Consider the following 21,297-nt stretch of genomic DNA (forward strand, 5'->3'; position numbering starts at 1 on the left):
CATATTAAACACATTCATGTCTCAGAAAAACGCTGGTGACGGATTAACCAGGTACAGAATAAGAGGGGAGGTTTTTGTCCCGAGCAGAAAAACATCCTCTGGTCTGACAGCCTTCACAATAAGAGCTCCCCAGTTCTGGAAAGTTCTGCTTCTCCCTGTTAGAATTTTACACAATGTGTGTTTTACTGTTGTTGGCCGGTTGACAACATTTAGCATTTTGGCTAAAACCACATTTACAGGGATGTTGATTAATTGTCCCTAAGTGAATATGAAAAGCCTGTCACACACTGAACACCCAGTGATTCCCAATCCAAACTTCTGCTCCTCTGCACAAAACCAGAGACCAACATTTGTCTTACAGGCCTAATGAGTGGTGAAGTGAGCTGTAATGTTCAATATCTTTCAACTGTGTGTTTCATTTAAAGCCTTCCAGCAAGACAGGAAATGGACTTTACAGTGCATTAGTGCTTTAGTGGATTTTAAATATTTTTGTAGTTTTTCGTTCCTCCCCGGGGGTGTTTGACCTCATCTTATTTTGCCTTTTTCTGGTTTGACCTGTCACCTGAGCCTCTGTAAGAGGTACATGGCTCCTGTGCAGCACTAAAACCAACAGATACCATCCACAGATTCGATGTTCTCATCATGTAACGACCTAATGAGACGTCATGTACCCTCGATGTGACACATTTACAGTCAGTCAGTTGGGAGTTCCTACCTTTAGTGGCTCCAGCGGCTCCCAAGTGGTAAATGGCCCCTAAGATGAGCCAAAGGGCCTTCTGCTCCTCACTGGAGATGCCCAGCACTTTCATGGCTGCCTGCAGCTTGGTGAACTGCTGTGAGGCTCGCTGCTTGTCCTCAGGCTGGAGAAGATCAGACCCAGATCAGATATACTTCCATATATCAATAAATATGATTGATACACAGGCCAATGTTACAGCAGCTCATTGTAGATAATCTATAATTCATCAAAATTATTATTCATGTTGTGGGTCATGCAAACAAAATTACTATCAGCTGATACATCAGTGGATTTTTTACACTCTCATATATCACTGCAGGTATCTGTCAGGCTGTACTGCAGATGAAACACCAGGCTCATTTCAGGTAAACCAGCTGCTGTCGTTACCTTCGACTGTGGAACGATCCCAAACGCACTGTTCTCAGCCAGGTGGTTAAAGTGCAGCTCGGTTCTGGAAGAGAGGGAAAGGTGCTAAAGATCAGTGAGATCCTCTCTGATGAAGCCTTTGTCAGTGTCACATGAATTTTAACAACAGTGTCTTCTGATTAGCAGACAGCAGTACTGTACTTTGGTGCTGTTTAATTGGGAACCTGTTGATTCTGAGATGGCTTGAAGTATAAAATAATTTAGGTCTTTAAAGGTCCCATATTGTATAAAGGTAGATGTCCATGTGTTTGTGATTATAAAGCAGGTCTAGGTTCTATATTAATACTGTGAAAGTATCAAAGCCTCAGTCCACAGAGAAATGCACACAGCCTGTATTCAGACACTGAGCCTTAAAACCAGCCGTCAGGACTTCTGGAACTTTGTGATGTCACAACAAAACAGTAACTGCCCTCAGCCACGCCCCAAGCCCCGCCCACCTGGACCCACCATCCAACCTTGCAGGATTTGGTTTCTCTGAGTGTTTACCTGAAATCTGCTGTATTTTTATTTGATCACTCAGGAAACAGTCGATCAGAAGAGAGACTCAGAGCCTCTCTTCTGATTGGCTGACTGGCCTGTTGTTAGTAGAGCTCAAGAGAGAAGCCTGAGAGAGGAGATGTAAAACTACACTGAGACTTTTTGGTTCTTAAAACCACAAATTCATCTTCTTATGGAGATCAACACTTCATACTTTAAACATGCTTATAAAGTTCATCCTGATTCCTGACACTACTCCTGGAAGGACTACAACAGACCTGGTCCAACTTTGTCTGATCAGCTGTGACCCTTAAAAGAACAAAATTAAAGAACAAAAAAAAAAAAACATTAAAAAGTTATTTTCAAATGCTGTAATTTTGCTGACAGAGAGGAGCCAGAGGAGTCACCTCAGGGTGCTGTCAGCTCCAGCCATCATGTAGTAGAAGATGTTGAAGGTGGACTCTCCCTCAGGTCGTCTGCTCACCCTCAGTTTCTCCAGCAGCATCGTCTGAGCAGGAGGAGACAACGTGAGTCTCTGCTCAGGATATACTGAGTGCATTACGTGTGTGTGTGTGTGTGTGTGTGTGTGTGTGTTACCTGGATGGAGGCGGAGGCCACCTGCCCAGCCTGGTCGAAGTCGAGGGACACCACGTGGGAGAAGTGGCTGGCGTTAGTGTTCATGGCGGTGGAGCTGTTGCCAAAAGCCTCCAGGATGGTGTAGACCGCCTGCCACTTCTCAGCTGTGTCAAAAACAAAAAACACACATTTCAGGACACACACACACACACACACACATGACGGTGGTAAGTCTGCAGTAGGTAATTATACACTGCACTGATCATAAACTGAGGAGAACAAAGCTGACAGGGGGGGTGCAGTGCTGGTGAACAACAGATGGTGTAATCCAGGACATGGTACTGTGAAGGAGCGTCTCTGTAGCCTGGACACTGAACACCGTCACCACTTGTGATGAGGATAGAGAATAAAACACAGAATCATCATGAATCATCATTTCTGACTGTCTGCTGGAAACATCCATCAGTCTGCTGACCCACTTCTTCCTTCAACTTTGACCCAATGTACTTGCCATAGTTTTTCTGTGCAATGATGGATTATTGGTGACATTTCTGATGTTCAGTTTCAGTTTCCCCTCCCTCAGATAATCTGGATAAACTACATGTCGGAGATCTGTTCATGTATTCCTGTGTTTTTGTGATTTCCTGTCTGCAGGCTCACCAGAGAAGATTTTGCCCGTGCTGCCAGCGATGGAGACCAGATACTGGAGCAGGTGCTGGCAGTTGGTGGTCTTGCCACTGCCAGACTTGCCCAGCAGCACGATGGACTGATCCTGCCGGGTGGTGAGCAGGTTGCGGTAGGCCGACTGCGCCACAGAGTAGATATGAGGAGCCGAGTCCTCGCGCCGACAGCCTTTGAACATGTGCATCACCTGATGGGGGAAGAGGAGGAAACACACAGCGGGGGGAGGAGCACAAAACAAGGACAGTGACAAAAACAGAGAGAGAGGAAATAAATGCAGAGTTAGGGCTGTGAGTGGACAAGTCCTCACACTTCAGGCAGTTACTCAGCATTTGTAAAGCGTGTGGTCTGCAAGTGTAATCAACATATGACATGTTTATACGTAGACTGTGTTTCTATGGAAGCCCTGAGCGGCCACCGAAAAAACTGTCAGGATTTTTTTTAAAGTGTTTGTTTTTGTAATACTCATTTCAGCCACAAGAGGCTGAAGTGCACCAACTCTCTCAGTCTAAATCGGACTAAAAGCATGTTCATGTTTTTTTCCAGGTGTTTTTTCATTTCTCCATGTTCTCCAAACAGAAGGTACCTGTATAGAAAGTTATGTAACATAACTGCCATGTCCTTCTCTTGGCTGGAAATGTACTTTAATCATCAAAGTTTTTCAGCCAGAGAGGCTTTAGGAAGTCAGGTGAGGCTGTATGAAGAGCTACAAAGACCATGTAATGAGTTGAGCTGCTGGGAGATGCCTCAGATACGAGGATCAGTGAGTCTGTGCCTCGCTCCAATGCCACATATTAAACTTTAAGTTTTCACACCCAAGTAAAACCGCTGTTTCCCCGGAAATCAATTCTTCTTCACTGCTCTAAAAAAAGTAGCCTACACAGGAAGCTGCTCTGGGCAGCAACTGGCAGCTACTGTTTTAAAGCAGAGAAGAAGAACTGATCCATGGTAAATAGTGTAATGTTAGCTAATGTTAGGAGCAAATTATTAGCAATTGACAGTCAAATTAGATATTAAAAGAGTTTCAATGGCATTTATGTATCTGTTCATGTTTTACAAAGGATTTAACCTGAGCCATGATTAACTATCACATCACATCTGTACAGGGTCAAGTATATAGATGTTCAAATCATTTTTGACTCACTGGTACTGGATCAGTATGTGGTATCAGCTGACACACAGGCTCAGGTAAAAGGTATGAGAACATCTGTGGTAATGAGCAGGTCACAGTGGATGTTTGGGTTTAACAGGAGACTGGTTACGTTTACTGACTTATTTAACTTAAATTAACTCTTGTGTTTGTGTTAGTCACACAACATGTGTCCCAACATATGTGAGTGATGAACCTGTCAGTCTAAAACCATGGGTTCACTGCTGTCACAACAGCTCAGCTCAGCTCACCTTCTCAGAGTACATGGAGGGCGTGCTGAGCGGGTTGATGACCACCATGTTGGGTCCGGCGTAGGTGTGAATGAGATTGCCTCCGTAGCGCTGCCTCAGACAGTTCATCACACTGGATTCATTCAGGTAGAGCAGTGAGGCCAGGTCCTCGGACCGGTCGTACGAGGGAGGGTTGGCCTGCACACACAGAGAGAGAGAGAGAGAGAGAGAGAGAGAGAGAGAGAGAGAGAGAGAGAGAGAGAGAGAGAGAGAGAGAGAGAGAGAGAGAGAGAGAGAGAGAGAGAGAGAGAGAGTGATGGCACTCAGCGAGCAACAGGTAGACAGGTAACCACCTACAGACTGTTAAACACCCTGGACTTTAGTGCAAACTGAAGTCAGTCTAAGCTCTGGTGGTGCTGTGAAGTGATCCAGGGACAAATCTACGTCTGGATCCAAGCGTCAGCGTGGAGGAATGTTCAGAGCCACTGGGAAAACACCATAGGAATCTGGTTGATGCCTGTGGTGATGAATTTCCTCTAAGTCTACATGTTTAATTAACTGATAACCTGGAGGTGCAGCATCATCACTAACACTCATCTCTGAACCTGCAGAGAAACTCTGACTGAACCCATTTCTGGAGTGTGAAGGAACATTTCCGTCCTCCAAAGAATAAGACTGCTGTCACTTTATATTTTCTTATTGTCAACGATGCATTGGTCGGCCTCTCAGTAGTTTCTGACTTCTTTACTCTGTCTGTCTCAGGCTCAGATGCACTGAGTCCTACTGGAGACATTAATCTTTAAAAAAACAGCTAGCAAATGTATAGTTTCATCCTAAAACAGCTGATCGCTGCAGTTTTTATCAATCATTATGCAAACAGGGGGAAACAGTGTAAGTGGGGTTGACTTACAGTGTAAGGGTTTGGATACACACAAAACTTGTGGAACACTGTTACTGCAGATTTGGGTTTACAAGCGACAATAAGAAAATTATATAACTTATCCTTTAAATTTAATGCAGAGGTTAGTAAGATTGAAGTCATCAGATAAACTGTTCACTGAGACACCTGTAGCTTTTATCTCATCGCTGTAAAGACGCCTCTTTCCTTTCTTCTGCTTTCCCTTCTTCCCCTCAATAAAGCCCATCCTGATGTACTCTACTTTATATAGACCATTAAACAGGAAGGTCAATGACATCATTACATCATCACCCAAATGACTTTGTCCACTTGTGATTACTGTTGAAATCTTGGTGATGACACGAATAACAAAGTTGTTTTGTTCCAGTTGATTTTTCAAACATCTGACTGTGGAGTCAGCTGTGGTGAAGTCAGCAGATGTGACCTTTCCCATCATTCCTCAGGGCTTTCAGTGTCCTCTGTGGACATCGGAGGCAGCTCTACTCTCTGAGAGACTGACCAGGGCCAGCTGGTGCCTGTTAGCTTCAGGCTAACTGCAGCTAGCTCTGGATCTATATGTTTTTAATTTTACATGGTTCCTGCTGAACAAACAACTACACTTCACTCTGGTTTATTATGAAATGACTGAGGGATCATTTATTAATGTGAAACATGAACCTGTGAGAAAAAATAATTAACACAACAAAATATGAGACATGATTACATGTTAACATTGACATGCAGTGATCTGTGATAGAAGCTGTACTGTGCACACATGATGGCGTCTGACACCCAGAGGGAAATATGAAAAACTGATGTCAATAAATAAATGTTCTGCTAGAAAAGCATTAAACTGGTTCAGATGAACAGTGTGAATAAAATTAGACACGGGATCGGACCCAGACTGGTCCACTACCATGATCTCCCACTCACCTTTTCTATGTCATCCTCGTCCACATCCAGTACTGTCCCATCATGCTCCAGTTTGATTTTCACCTTGCCCTCAGGCAGGGCGCCGGCCTCCGTCTTCACCATGGTGGCTGGACAGAGAAGAGACAGGAAACACTGACAGCTGTTAACATCTGTTTATCTTAACTGGCCAATTAAAAAAAAAAACAAAAGCAGGACAAGTTCTTTTTTTTTTTTTGCCCTCCTGCCGGCTCTGACCCTCGTTTCTCTGCTTTGCTGACTGTATCACTGTATCCTGTCATGTGACAAATAAAACTTTAAACTGCTGTTTAACAATCTAAACATAAAATACAATAATATCATTAAAAAAAACAACAGAAACATAAAACATAACAATACAGTTTATCATATATTATGAACAATACCCATCATTCAATTCCTCAGATTGACTGAGGACAGTAATAAGTAAATATTAAAACTATTGTTTGTGCAACACTGACATTTTTCCACTCTCAAGAAAGGTGATGAAAGAATTTGGATCGTTTTATTTCTTTTGTTATTTGCTCCTACTTTTATTTCTTTCATCTTTAACTCCTCCCCAATTCCAACTCCCCTGGTCTGATTTCCTCAACAACTAGATTATATTAATATGTTTTGTTGTTTGTCTGTAACCTCTGGCATTATGGCCTTATGTTTTGTATTTGTGTTGTATTGGTCTTTTCTTTTTACTGTCTTTTGTAATCAAGGATTTTTTAAATAAAAAATGAAAAAGAAAATATAAATACACTTCTGAATGAATTTAAAGAATTCTGTTATGGCATATTTGCAGTGACGAGATTCAATTTAATCATTTCACATGGGATTTGTTTTTCAAAAATTATTTAATAGTTAGTTTCTTTAAATTTCCTACAATGGAATAATGAAGACGAAGATACACGTGCATAAAAAAAAGAGGAAAAAATTCAGGTAAGCGTGTCTCACCCAGGGAGAAACCATCTTTGTGGACGAGCCAGACTTTCTCTGATCCATACCAGGCCTGCTCCGCTGCGATCTGCTCCTCTGTCTTCACCTGGTGGACAGAGAGGACAAGGAAAATCATTATTATCAAGTCACATCACTGGACCAGTCAGAGTCAAACTGGGTCTTTGTGTTTCCAGTTTGATACCAGCACATGCTGAAAGGTTATGAGGGAGAGGCTTGTCAAGATGAAGACCATGCAGTGGATGACAGTGAACCCAAAGGTCTCACAGTCCTCCTTCAGGGTGTGTGAGACTGTGAGTGTATGTGTTTGTGTGTGTGAAAAAAATAAGTTGATATAACAAGCATCAGGGGTGTGTGAGGGGGTTTAACAGAAACCCCAGTGAACACAATAAAACCCGAATAAACAATAAAACTAAAAGAATAAAAACTCATTTCAGAAACAAGCAAATAAACCAAAGATATTTTTGGACGAAAACCCAAAGAACAAATCCAGTCATAACTACTTATGACTGCTTCAGTTTCAAACATTTAAAAAAATTGGGAAAAGTAAACAAGACAAACTGAACTTCACAAGCAAAAGGGGGGAATGCACAACACAGCACAACAGTCCACAGTGCAGGGTGAACACAGGACGAGCTGGAGGTGAATCACACTCGGGCACAGTGCAGGCCAGACCTGAGACTGATTAGCTGCAGCATGAGAAGCCTGAAGGAGGGCCACAGGATCCTCTTCCACTGATCCCTGGTGATTTGGCCAGCATGAGGAGGTCAAAGGTCACAGTTATAAATGAGCAACACATGTTATACAGACACACATGAATAGATAAGCACGCAGGTAAATGGAGGTTTCGTTGAGTCTGTCATACATATCCAGTACACACGAGAGAGAAATCCAGTCTTTCATAGATCTGCTTTAAAGGATTAAAAGAATAAAAGAAAGAAATAGATGCATGGCAGCAAAGAGGAGTTGGAGTCAGTGCACTGGGAGCACCTGAACGCCACACAACACTCACGCAGTTACTGCTTCACAAGCACCACCACACGTGAATGTACCACCCCTCACTGTTACCATCTTCAATTCAAAAGATACCAAGTCCATGCAGGTCACTTCTATCAGCTTCTATCACGTGTGGTTAAAAGAAGCAACGACATTATGCCCCTGTGTTTCAAATCGCAGCTCATGTTGATGACATAACGAGGAAATGACCTCAGGGGTCAACAATGGGTTTGGGAACAATGGTAAAATCCACCATCAGATGAGTAAAGAACTGTCAATGTCACCTCTATGTTCCGAGTACAAACATTAGTTGAGGACATTTTTTGCCTTATTTAGCACAAAGACTTAAAGGTCCCATATGCTACACTTCTGTCTTTTATCTGAAGTTTTGATATCCATTGGAAGATATACATTTTTACATCTCCTCTATTAACAACTGGTCGATCAGCCAATCAGGAGAGAGTCTCTGAGCCTCTCCTCTGATTAGCTGAATGTTTTCTCAGTGATCAAAGAAACCTGCAAGGTTGGATGGTGGGTCCAGGTGGGTGGGGCTTGGGGGAAGCCTGAGGGTGGTGGTGACTGCTTTGTTGTGACATCACAAAGTTGCAGAAGTTCTGACAGCTGGTTTTAAGGCTCAGTTTCTGAATACAGGCTATGTGCATTTCTCTGTGGACTGAGGCTTTGATACTTTCACAGTATTAATATAGAACCTTGACCTGCTTTATAATCACAAACACATGGACATCTACCTTTATATAATATGGGACCTTTAAATCTTAAAGGCTGACAGTTCTTTGTATTGGTTGCAGTCTAACACAGATGTTGGAAATACTGCAGAGAGGGGAAAAGGGAAAAAGGGAGGGAAAGTTAGTTATACTCCACCAAGCCACACAAGTTAGAGTTCCAGCCAGGGGGCCTAGAGGTAGGACTGCTGTACCTGGAGGGAGCCCTGGGGCTGCAGGGCCGCAAGGGCAGGGGCTTGGACAGAAGACGAAACACTGACTGCCGGCTCCAGCTTAGCCACAGAGAGACAACGACAGCCAGCGAATGCAGTGTGAGTAAAGCATGGAGAGAAGGAGAGAGAATGAGGGGAAGGGAGAACGGGAGAGGGAAGAAGACAAGGTCAACATGGAAATTTGAATGGAGAGAATGTAGAGCACAAACACAAAGAAAATGAGTATAATGGGAAAAAGAAAATGGCTTAGAAATAAGGAACCATGGGGTGGAGGGAGACATTAGTAAAATGTTAATTGAAAGAGAACGACGTGCTTTAAAGAAACAGAGTCAGGGTGGACAGAATAACTCATCACTAAAAACGGTTAAGTGCCGAGCCCTCGACCACAGGATTGTGTAAATCCATGTGGTTGGTGGAGGGAGTTATGGTTATGACAACAAGTGATGTTGATAGGGCTTGTACCCCAGTCTGAATTTTAGAAGCCTATCTAACCTATTTTGAAAGGTGAGGCCAGCAAATGAACTACAGAGTTTCAAAGTAAAAGACTCAACTCCATCTTTAATCAATACAAAGATATTAACAGCTTGGTGAGAAACAGTCTTTGACAGCCTAGCCTCTGGGCATAAAAAACAAAAAAAACAATCATTTACAGAGACTTAAATTCTGTTGCACGCTCCACTGACCTGTAAATGGATTCAGTAACTTTCACACACTGTCAGACACTAATTTTGGATGAATTCAGCATCTATTGAACAGTGTTTTGTTCCAAACTGAATTTGACACAGGACTGACTGATTTCCTTCCCTCCTTTCATTCTTCTCCATGTTTAAAACATTCAGGCGGAATGTGGTTATTTTCAGCCCTTCAGCTAAATCAAGTAGCTTTTGAAAATAGGAGTGTGTCAGTTTTAGTTGCCTACAGCTGCTATTTGAATGTATCAGATATACAGTATAGTTCAGGTAAATAAAACATCAAAAACGTCAATCTGCATATCAGCAGATTCATGGATGGTTACAAAATACTTGATCAGAACATCCCTAATGTGTGTAACAAATTTTCCGATTAGTCTACCAAAGTAAGCCAAGGGAAGGTGTCTAAATCTTCAACTGGGAAACTGAGATTCAGCTTTTGAGACCAGCCACAGTTGACAGACAGGAAAAACAGGAATGAGTAAGCAGTCAAGACAAGTGTGGGATGGAACCCAGAGAATCGGAATTAGAGAAACAAGGGTTAGAGCTCTGAAGGTCTGGAGGGCAACAGACACCCTGGTAATACCTTCCTCTGCTGCTTGTCTCTATAAGTAAACACCAGTAACCAGTGAGCATGTTAGACGTGGTGATTAGTTGGTGCAACATCGACAGACACATAAAACCAAGAGAAGACGTCAATAATGTGCAGACGGAGCCAGGTGATTTACAGGGGCACCGAAGATCCTCATCAGTCGTCTCTGAGCCTCCTCGGTGGGACTGAGCGGTGCCTCCTACAGGTCAAAGCAGCAAGCAACACAATGACACTAAGCCCACAGATACAGATGAAGCAAAGCCTATAACTACACACAAACAAAAGGTTCAAAGCCACAACTGTCTTAACTCATGATTCTTACAGGAAACTCAGTCTGCACAAACACATCTGTCATCAACGTGACCAGTGACCACGTCCAAGTAGAAAATGCATGAAGTCGCTTCAAACAGCATGCACTCAAGAAAATCAATTAAATCCACACACGCAATAATACAATTTTCTGGTTAAGTGAAAAATATTTGTTAGATCCAAGTTCAAATCAAGCCAAGCAGGTGAAAACACTGAGCCAGAATAAATTTCACTGAGCTAAATCAATGTTCAACAAAAAACAATGGACAGACATTGCTGTTCTAAGGCCCTTCCACCAGAGGGCGAACCCCCAACCCTGATGCAACTCAATGCAAACTCAAAACGTACAATCTAATACATCCCTCCTCCAAAATACAACACAGTAAAAGGTACGCTTTGATTGTTAAGCAGTGGATTCTCTGTTCTGGATTACACTAATACCCAGTCAGGTCTGGGATGCTGAAACCCTTTCTTGTTCTAAAATCAAAGTGTTGGACAACTGAAATGGTGGACAGCAAATAAATCACCAACCTATGGACCTGCCACCAGTGGCTCAAAAGAAGAAAATATTCTCAGTTAACTTTTCCCTCGATATTTTGAAGGTGATTAATATTTCATGTTAGTTCCACAGTTTTCAATGCCTTTCAAGTGACTCTGGAGCTGTGCCACACTGAGGTTACACACAGATGTGGGGTCTGCAAACAAACACCACAGTGCCCTTTTATTTCAAACATGCATTTCAAACTGCCATGCACTTCTCACATCAATGTCTCAAATGTTGACCATACATGCGAAGTGTGGACACTGTACTGTACCTCTTTTTGACTGACAGTTGGCTGAATGGGAGTGACTCCTGGAGGGGGAGACAGGGGACCAGGAGTAGGACAGGGAGGACTCACAGGAGTTGCAAGTTGAGGGGGTTTAGGGGCTGGGATGGAACGTGATGGAGGAGCCAGGGAGGAAGATTTTGGGGCGACTGAAGTGGTAGAAGGTGGATTTGTGGGGGTGGGTTTTTTGTCAGCAGTTGGTTTGGGTTTAGGTATGAAACCAGGTGGTGGAGACAAGGTTAAGGGCTTGGAAGCGGGAATAAAGCCAACAACCGGTGGGAGAGAGAAAGGTCTGGAATGAGTTGATTTGGAAGAAGCTGGAGCTGGAGCTGCCGGTTGGGTTGGCGTAATGCTTGTTGGGTTTTCAGCAGCCACAGGAGATTTGACCCTCTGTATACCTGGACCGGAGCTTGCGAGTTTCTGATTGACTTCCTGAGGTTTTATGGTAGTTTTATCCTCTTTGTGCTCCTCCTTTTTTTCTTCCTGCTCAACTTTTTCTACTGTATTCTTATTTTTCTTCTCTATTTTCTCTGGTCGTTCATCTTTATGTACTCGTGGGCGGGGCTCCCGTGTTCTGCCTCTGATCATGAGGTTCTTCAACCCTCGTGAAATGTCGTCTTTGTCTTCTGTTTTGATGACGTCATGTTTAAATGAAAACTCTGGGATCATGGGGGCTTTAGGCTTAGACACTGAAGCTGGTGCTGGCACTGCTTTCACTGGTTCAGCAGCAGGCTTGGCCACTTCCGGAGACTTGTCTGATGGTTGTGTTGGCCTAGTGGCCTCAGTCTCTTCTGTGGGCATGACCTTCCTGACAACACTGCGAACCACCTTTACTACTTTCTTACGTGTCAGACCCTGGTCATCTGTAGCATCCATGTGGTTGCTGCTGGTGCCTGGAACTTTGATATTACTGTTGGCTCCACCATTGACCACGCTTTTACCCATTATGCCATTTTGCTTTCTCTCATTGTTTGTATCTGGCTCTGGGCTTAAAGAAGCTTGTGGTGTTTCAGGACTCCTACATTGCTCTCCCATCTTTGACGGTGGCTCTGGAACTTTAATAGGTGTCCTGAATTTAGGTGGGGAGGGACTCCTGACCCGGGTTAATGATGCCGTAGGGGAAACTGGTGAGGGACTTTTTGCCCGGAATAACCCTCTGCCAGGGTCTAGTGCTGGCACTGACTTGGCCCGGTTGGGCAGCCCATCACTTTCTGACTACTCATGAAGAAGAAAGAGAGGAAGTATAAGGACATGAATAATGTATGAAAATCCAAGCATCAAGTATTTATGCCAACAAAAATAAAAAATGATCCATTTGACCAGATATGGTACATTTACGACTATGTTGATCAAAGAACATCAAGCGCACATCAAATATCACGACTACAAAAGATGCACCTAACTGCAAAAGACATCCTTAAAAGCACAAGCAACATATTTCTATGGATAAAGTACATGTCCATGACTGGCTAACAACATCTTCAGTTATGTCTTAACATAACAGATCATTTTAACTGTTCAAAAATCCTTTCGTGAAATAATTTACTATGCTCAAAGTCAATGGGCTTCATGCAACTACTTTTGCAAGAACACATTTTCTCTTAGGTGTGATGACCAGAAACCATGTACCCGAGTGAAACCTCTAATAAAGGACAATATTTACTTACACTCGCGGTGCCTGGCTTGTTCTCTTCTTTGATCTAAATGTTTTGGTGTGAATAAGGAAACTAAATCAAAACCTTGACACAATATGGAGCTGTTGTCCATCACACAACCGTGCAAACCTCAAACATGCACTGTGAGCCATGTTTTGCATGAAAATAATTTTTGCACTGAACATCTGTCTCTTTAGATACAAACACTCTTTGCTACTATTTTAGGAAAGTAAAAATTGATGTACACACTGCACTGGAAACTAGTTAAGTATCAAGCAAATGGTTTAGGTGGTAAAAGGTCACAGCAGATTGGCAACTACCAGGGGTGGAAGTACCAAGTTACGTTGAGTCTCAGTTGTTTTTTGTGTACCTGTACTTTTTTGAATATGTTTTAAAAATGTTGCCATTTTGTGTGCATTACATAACAAGTCCATCAAACTGGGTACACATGGGTACAACCCATAGGAGCACACCAGTGGAAGGCACACAGGACCTTCGTGTCATGATAATAATGGTATGACTCCAACAACGGTATACTGAACCTTCATTGCAGAAAGGTCACGGTTTGGTTAGGTTTAGGCAGGGCTGAACAACTAATCTAAATATTATGGAATTCACAATATGGCCAAGCATTGTGGTGCTACAGAGATGCCCCGGCCTACAAAACATATTCTCCAGATGTAAAGGAACATGCTTCTTTGGTATAGTAAAAATCACATTATTTTATTTTATTTTTTTCCAGTGAAAAAAAAATTTTTTAAATGACATTATTGTTTTTTGTTCAGCCCAGGGGCAGGGTACACAAATTATTTGGCTAGATCTAGCAAAAGATTGTGGTTTGGGTTAAAACAAATTAACTTAATTAACTTAAGGTTAGAGGACTATGGTGTTATGGTTACAATAATAAACAATTGAAAATAAAATGAAAATAGTTATCATTATTTATTTATTTATATTTTCCCTGCTTCCCCCCTTTAAAAATGTAATGCGTAATAGCATTTCACCTGAGTCTTAGTTTCCAGTAATCTTTCCACCTCTGGTAATTACTCTAACACACACACACACACACACATATATATATATATATATATATATATATATATATATATATATATATAAATATATAAGAGTGAAAGGCATCAAATTCTTTTTGTGACACACACCAAAGGCCACACACTTTATGCCACAATGTAAAACCATGCAGTGAAAAAAAAAATGCTTTATGAAATGTCCAAATGAGACTTCCCTTTTGCTCCCAGAAGGAAAAGCGAGATGAGAATGCCATGTTGGCTGATCTGCTGTCATGGGCTGTGATTGATGAGATAAGAGCAGCAGGAGGAGGAGGAGGAGGAGGATGTGGAGGGAAGCTAGGAGAGGAAGAATGGTGAGAATACACAGGGACAGATGAACAGAAATTAGGAGCTTCATGTGAACAGAATATTTTCTATGTAGGCAGAGCCACATGTAGATGGCAAAGCAATGAAGAGGATCTAGGAAATGAACAGGAGATTAGAGAAGTTTAGAGAAATGAAAAAGCAGCCCCCACTCAAAAAAATTAAAACCTAAATATAACACACAGGATTATTTTAACCTGTGTGGAGACAATTCATGATCATAACTATAAGTGTTTCATATAATTCAATAATTCATTTGTACATAAAACTCTGTAGATCTGATCTGGACTGGAGTAACATGAGCATCAGCAACATTTACATGCACACAAAAGACAGGGAAAAAATACTCTGATTTACAAATCTGTGCACACACACACATCTCCACGTTAATTTTTCCCTTAGAAATCACAATCGACTTGAAAATGTATGTGTTTTGGTGAGTCTCACATTCTGCCCAAAACACTCCCACAGTTGCACGGTCAGTGCGATTCTTTCATGAATATTGATCTGGTTCCTGTGGAGAACAATGTGTGGCGGCAGGGTTACAAAACAAAACAAAGCTGGGGAGGTCGCAGCAGCTGTTAATGCAACAAACAGCTCGACTCCTGAATTTCAACCAAGCTGTCAGACATGGAGGCACAGCAGCGACCGAGTTCACCTCAGAGTTTGTTAAGCTTTTATAGGCTACACACACGATGAAATCACACACTCAATATCTAAAAGACACAGTGACCAACAGCTGGTGCAGAGGTAGCAGGTGGAGAGGGCGGAGTGTATCCGGTACTTTCTGTGCCCCTCACTATATGAAATGAATTAAAATTGAAGTTGGCAAAATAATTAATCGGCTGATGTGGTTGAGATGAAATAAAGAAATCAGGAAATTCAGGATTAATAAAAGGGACCCAGACGCATCCTGGTTCATATACTAAGGCTTCACGAAAGGGCCCGGGGTCTGGCTCGGGGTTAGAGGGTTTTATCAGTGGTCACTGAATTAGCACACTGACTAACAGGCTTATTTTTGGATTAGATAGTGGTGCTGCGGGGCTGATTACTCCCTCAGAGAAGGGCCAACACGGGAAATAAAACCGACACAGACGGCTGTTGAAGTCACACATCACAGACGACTTGCTTTTAATGTGAAGACTTTATGTCCCAAACTGAAGATACCGTACAAAGACTGCTACTGCGTTCCCTACAGGAAAATCTACATCCACACAGAAAAGACAGCAGTTCTAACCCAAACTATAAATAAAACTACACACCCACATCCAACAGCGTTGTAACACCTTTCACTCCTCAACCCCAGAACCAGGGCCATGACCTCAGTGTAACAGAGTGTGTTCCACTCACTCATTAGGGAAGCTGTTGTGTGACCTGAGACCAACCTTCCCGACTCGTAAATCACATCACCTCACAAGAAAAAGACAAGACGAACGCAAACATACGCGGGACATAATCCGAGCTGAGTCAACATCCAACGCAAACAGCTATAAACCACTTAGAGACGCACTGACAGAGAATCTGAAGCATCTCTACTGATGACGACTCCTTCAAGCTACAACACAAAGAGACAAATTTATAATATCTCTGACAACTTTACTTCTGTTCTCTGAATAACAACATTCACCATTTATACAGCAGCCACAGAAACATCTGTTTCCAGGTTTGAGACGATTCTGTGTAACTTGGACTTTAGGAAACACAAAGATGGAAAAACTGTGAAAACTCATGTTCTCCTGAATTAAGGCCTCGCTTGCTGTGATGTGACGGGTAACAGGTCAAGATTTGTATTACCTGTGGACCCCCTGGAAGTCTTCACACAGGATAAGACTGAATCCAGACTTCAACATGATTAAATGGGTCTCAAGTTAATACTCAAAGTGTTAATACTCATAGGAAAGATAAACAAAACTCAGACAAACTGAGTTTTCTCTTCAAGACCTGGAGGAAATGAATCTGAATCTCGACTCAAAACAAATCAAATCAACAACTCCAACAAAAACAACCTCCTTTTTTTCACCAACATGTGATGACGTTACTTCAGTGTGAATTAGCAGGTTAGAAATCATATTTATCACACAGATTCCTTGGTTTGTTTCATTCTTCTGGAGCCTGAGGTAGATTTTTTTGATGATAACTCAGATCCATTTTGGCTGATAACTGACCTCAGAATGAAGCGTTATGTTTCAATTCTATCTAGAAATGTTTCTGGGATGAAGTCAGTAAATTAAATGAATCAAACTTGACTTTTTAAATGATCACAAAACACAGAGATGTGGAGGTGAATTCCTACATCACAAGAGCTTCCAGTCAAAACAGGCCATAAATAATTACAATGAAAGAATCCAGTGAATTTAATGTGTGTGGATAATGATAGAAAACAAGGCAACATGTGGCAGATGTGCACTAATTAACATGGAATAATTCAACTGAACAGAAATCTGTAGAATGACCAAGATTTATGATACGGTTTGGCTAAAAGTCCATGAACAATAAGACTGAATTACTGTCGCATCAAAGTCTGAATCTGATACAAAACACACCCTAAAATCATAGTAACACACACACAATCAACACCCCCCCCAGACAAACTTCACATGTTAAAGATGAACTGAAAACCAGTGGCACAACATGAACGTGGGACCAGTGTGACACCAGCAGCTGAGCTCCCGCTGCACATGAATCCACAACCACCAACCACATTTACATTTCACACAGTTCCACTTTTTAACTGTGGGAAAGGAGTCATTGTCACAATGGCACAAAAGCTGCTATTGTAAAATGTTACTGTCAGTTAGAAAACCATTCAAGCAGCCCCCCTCTTACCCCTCAGCCAACTCTAGTCTAAAAATAGAGCCACCGGCTGTGGAGCCTCGGAGCCCCAGACCTGTCATACGTTTCCCTCTAAAGACTCAGCTCTTGACAAAAACCTCATCACAAATTGTTCTACCTGCTAGCGAAGTAATTCCACAACTGTTTCCCCCAGATGTCACCAAGCAAATGAAAAAGTGGCCAAAGTTGAGGAGGTGTGAGCGAGCGGCTCGAGAAACAGAGCGCAGAGCGAAACAGCCGAGCCGAGGAGAGGGGGGAGGGCTCTGATTGGCTGGCTATTCCTGACAGAGGACAGACAAGAGATGTGGGGACAGCTGTAGTGATATGAGCGTGTTGAGTGGGGGTAAAAATAGGAGCCTCTGCTCTCCAACCTGGACCGCAGGTCTGTCATGAACCCCCCATCCCCAGACCGCCTCCACAGTCCAATCAGCAGCCACAGTGTTCAACACATGCTTCTGCAGTTGCTGTCATTTCAGCTGCTTCTTTGTATGTGTGTCTGTGTGTAAGCAAACACAGCACAGAGTCTGTGAATGTAACTGAGACCATACTGTGGACGACTGCTCATCTTGTAGTTCAGGCTCGGATACTGAGCTTGTGGTGCGTTCAGGTGTCTTAGGAGCTAGTCTGACCCAGTTCTGGGACACTGTTTGTTTAGATATGATGCTAGTTTTGGATACATGTCAGTAGATGAGCAATAAAAATTAATCTAACATTGTTAATAACTACAGGAGTTTTCAATGCAAACGTTAGAAGCAGCATGATTTCATGTAAAGATGTGAGTGAAGCTAATTTGCCCTGGACAGTGCAAATTAAAACCAACATGCAGCTGTATTTTGCTACGTAGCTGCAGCTAACGTCTGAACAGGACTGGGGTGAACAAACCACAAAAACACTTCAGCAATGACATTTTCGAGAATAAAATTTTCTACAGCCATGCTAACATCATGATGCTAACATGCTAACATGCTGATGTTTGGCAGGTTTAATGTTTCCAATGTTCACCATCTTAGTTTATTATTAGTTATTGAAATGCTAACGCCAATTAGCAATAAACAGAGGGTACAGCTGAGGCTGATGGGAATATTATATATATACATATATATACGTTGGAGTCCAAATGGTCACAACTTAATAACTTAAATGATAAAAGTACTTGTTTCATCCCTGTGACTGATTTATTATTACACATGAAATTATTAGGCTGTAAGCAGCATTATAATTTAACTACTAATTTTAACTACTTTATATGCAGTTAGGTGTAAATTCAGTTTAGTCTGGGGGTCACCCCCCCCATCAAAGGGTCACACGACAAATCTGAGGGATCATGAGATGATTCATTTGTGAGGAAAAATAACGTTTTTAAACACAAATCTGTTTCCAGTTTTGAGCTGAACAGAATGCTTGCTTATTTGACCTCTCTGGGCTCTGAACTCTTGCTTTATTAAAACCATGTGTAAAGTACAGAAGTGGTGAGAGTAGAAATCACTATTTGGTGAAACTTGAACCACACTGCTTTTTTTCCAAAAGGGTAATAAGTGTTTAATTTTGGTTTATTAATGGTTTAGTCTTGGTTTAATCATGGTTGTCCATAGAAAGGCTAAGTTAAACTCATTTTCCAGCCCCATCAACCTGCTGCAACGTCACAGTTGTGAGTTTCTGTCAGACAGATTTATTACAACACAGTGGCTCAGCAGCTTTGTTAGTTAGCCGGACAGCTAACGCCAAGAGGCAAATCAGTCTGGTGGCACCGTTCATGCTCACTGTTCTAATTTTAAAAATGAGGTGGTTCAAATTTTGAGCTTTGCTCGTTCAAGAATATCTGCAGACACCAGAGTTATGATGCTCTGTCCAATCTGGTAACGCCGGTAACGTACCTTTACACTTCGTCCAATCATCATTCTGCACTTTAATCCCACGAACACAGCTGTCTGAACCTCAAATCCAACCCAAACCTTCTCTGTGCTGTTTCATCGGCTCCGTCTGCTTCTCCTACCATCTGATTCAGTGAACACACTGCACTGGAACACTATATATAGAGAGATTTCAGTGTGTTGTAAGTTGCACTGTCTTCCTGTATGAAAGCGCTCTGTGCAGCAGAGAGGAAGAAGAAGGCGGCTTAAAGAAAAGCAGAAGCAGAGTGCAACATGTTGCCGGAAACAACACGCAGGGTTCACGAACTGTTGACAATGAATGAAACACAGATCAGGACTGTCTTCCTCATGATGCTGCCTCTCAAAACTTTGTTTTCAGTTAAATGAAAACCTCCCAGTCAAGTATATTCTCTTATTAGTAAAGAGATTAGTTATTAGAAGACACATTTATTACAGATAAATGTTCAGTTGGCTTCAGACTGACAGTTAAAGAAATACAGATTCTTACCGCAATGAACATTTTCAATTACAAAACCACAGCAAGTTGGATGATGCAACAATTTTAAGGTGTTTTTTTTAAATAATAGAATAGAATACAATTATATTATTGTATATTATGTTTCAGGTGTTGTTTTATATTCTTTATTTCACATTTCATGCGTTTATAAGGTATAACTATATTATTGTATATTATGATTCACATATTTTTTAATAATATATATCATTATAGTTTACATATTACAAAATTAAATAAAGATAAAGGTAAAAATCTAAATGAGAAAAAAATAAAAAATAATTTGCAGGACAGAGTTAACAATGAACTCTAACATAAATTGTCTTTATATCAATTTATTTGCAAAGAGTGAGCGTTTATTCAGGAAGTTGGAAATAACTGCGACATTGAAGATTTTATCACAAGACCCTTGAGTGCTTATTATAGAGCTTTCAGCCGTATCTTGTAGCAGATAAAAATTTCGCAATTGTCACAGAGATCTACATAACATGATGGTGAAGGCCGTGAAATGTGTCTGAAAGCTTTGGAAAAATCAAGTGCGTGCACCTTGAGAAGTTTTTGTAAAGCCATTTCCAGAACGTTCACCGCCCAAATAAAACGGTTATACTGAGAGCAGCTGTAAAAGTGTGTTTCATGTTTCCCCCCACAGCAGCTGGAGCTTTAGTGAAAGTTATGAAACCTTTAGTTAAGGGATCAGAGAAAGGTCAGTGTTTTGGGTAAATATTGAAAAAGTCAACTCAAATGTCTACAGATATATTTCCTCCTTAAGCAGGAAAAGAGAACATTATACACTCAGTGAATATCTGCATGTGCTGTGGATGAGACAGGGTTGAATAAATGAACACGGTCAATAACACGGGACTGACTTCACAGTGAGGTTTTCTTCATTTGTCACTACACCAGCACGCCTGATCCTTCCAATCCAAACACACACCGTCGACCCGCCTACATGAAGACACATATCCCCAGGCAGCAGATATTAACCACATAATGATCTGATGCAGCTCAGTCGTGTTTCCTGCCACTTCCACTCCCGGACCTCAAGGTGGAGCCAGAGGACCAGGAAACGCTCTGCATGCTTTCAGGATCCTTCAACCACACAAAGCCTCCATTATTACCCAGCAGCTGCCATGATATTCTAGGGAGTGACCACCAAAGTGATGTAGGTAGAGTGCAAACAAAGTGTGCTGTGAAATGAATGGAGCGTGGGAGGGGGGCTGGAAACGTTATGAATGGCAAAGAAGCGCGTCACGTGTGCAAGTGTATAAGTGCTGCTGTAAAGTCAGATCAGCTGAGAGAACACAGCAATGTGAACGTCTAAAACTTCACACCAGCCAAACAAATCACCTGTTAGCCTCATCTCCCAGTTATTCAACCACACAAAGGAAGGCTATACAGGTTGTTGCATATAAGCAGAGAGTGAGAGCCAACAAACAGACATTTATCAGGACGTAAAGACAGGAGAAGAGATCATCACCACAGGATTCTCCAGGAAACATCAGTCAGCAGGACACAAACTGAAGGGACTCAGTCTGTGGTTCTTTTTTTTCTAAGCGTCACAAAAAGGAAAACCTTTGTTTTCATGTAAAGCAAAAC

At 41.8% G+C, this 21,297-nt stretch overlaps 1 protein-coding gene across 12 annotated transcripts in view; it reads right to left on the minus strand.

Moving 5' to 3' along the window:
* myo18ab (myosin XVIIIA b) overlaps positions 1-21,297 on the minus strand; it is a 115,242-nt gene that overhangs the window by 70,011 nt on the left and 23,934 nt on the right. For 2 of the 12 annotated variants that reach the window (XM_071471937.1, XM_071471936.1), the window contains exons 1-14: positions 17,435-17,704; positions 14,337-14,457; positions 13,103-13,135; positions 11,424-12,650; positions 9,001-9,078; positions 7,743-7,808; positions 7,068-7,155; positions 6,111-6,217; positions 4,301-4,477; positions 2,879-3,089; positions 2,240-2,382; positions 2,050-2,150; positions 1,127-1,190; positions 716-860 (exon numbers count right to left, since the gene is read on the minus strand). In XM_071471937.1, coding sequence (XP_071328038.1) covers positions 716-860; positions 1,127-1,190; positions 2,050-2,150; positions 2,240-2,382; positions 2,879-3,089; positions 4,301-4,477; positions 6,111-6,217; positions 7,068-7,155; positions 7,743-7,808; positions 9,001-9,078; positions 11,424-12,650; positions 13,103-13,135; positions 14,337-14,375 — 2,479 coding nt within the window. In that variant the 5' untranslated portion in view covers positions 14,376-14,457; positions 17,435-17,704. Of the gene's footprint in view, positions 1-715; positions 861-1,126; positions 1,191-2,049; positions 2,151-2,239; positions 2,383-2,878; positions 3,090-4,300; positions 4,478-6,110; positions 6,218-7,067; positions 7,156-7,742; positions 7,809-9,000; positions 9,079-11,423; positions 12,651-13,102; positions 13,136-14,336; positions 14,458-17,434; positions 17,750-19,190; positions 19,474-21,297 lie in introns of those variants that run through there. The other 10 variants (XM_071471940.1, XM_071471935.1, XM_071471929.1 and 7 more) reach the window with 9 other exon arrangements.

This window comes from Trachinotus anak, unplaced genomic scaffold (genome assembly GCF_046630095.1).
Source record: "Trachinotus anak isolate AG129_WGS33_773 ecotype Australia unplaced genomic scaffold, CSIRO_AGI_Tana_v1 ptg000034l, whole genome shotgun sequence".
Taxonomy (NCBI): domain Eukaryota; kingdom Metazoa; phylum Chordata; class Actinopteri; order Carangiformes; family Carangidae; genus Trachinotus; species Trachinotus anak.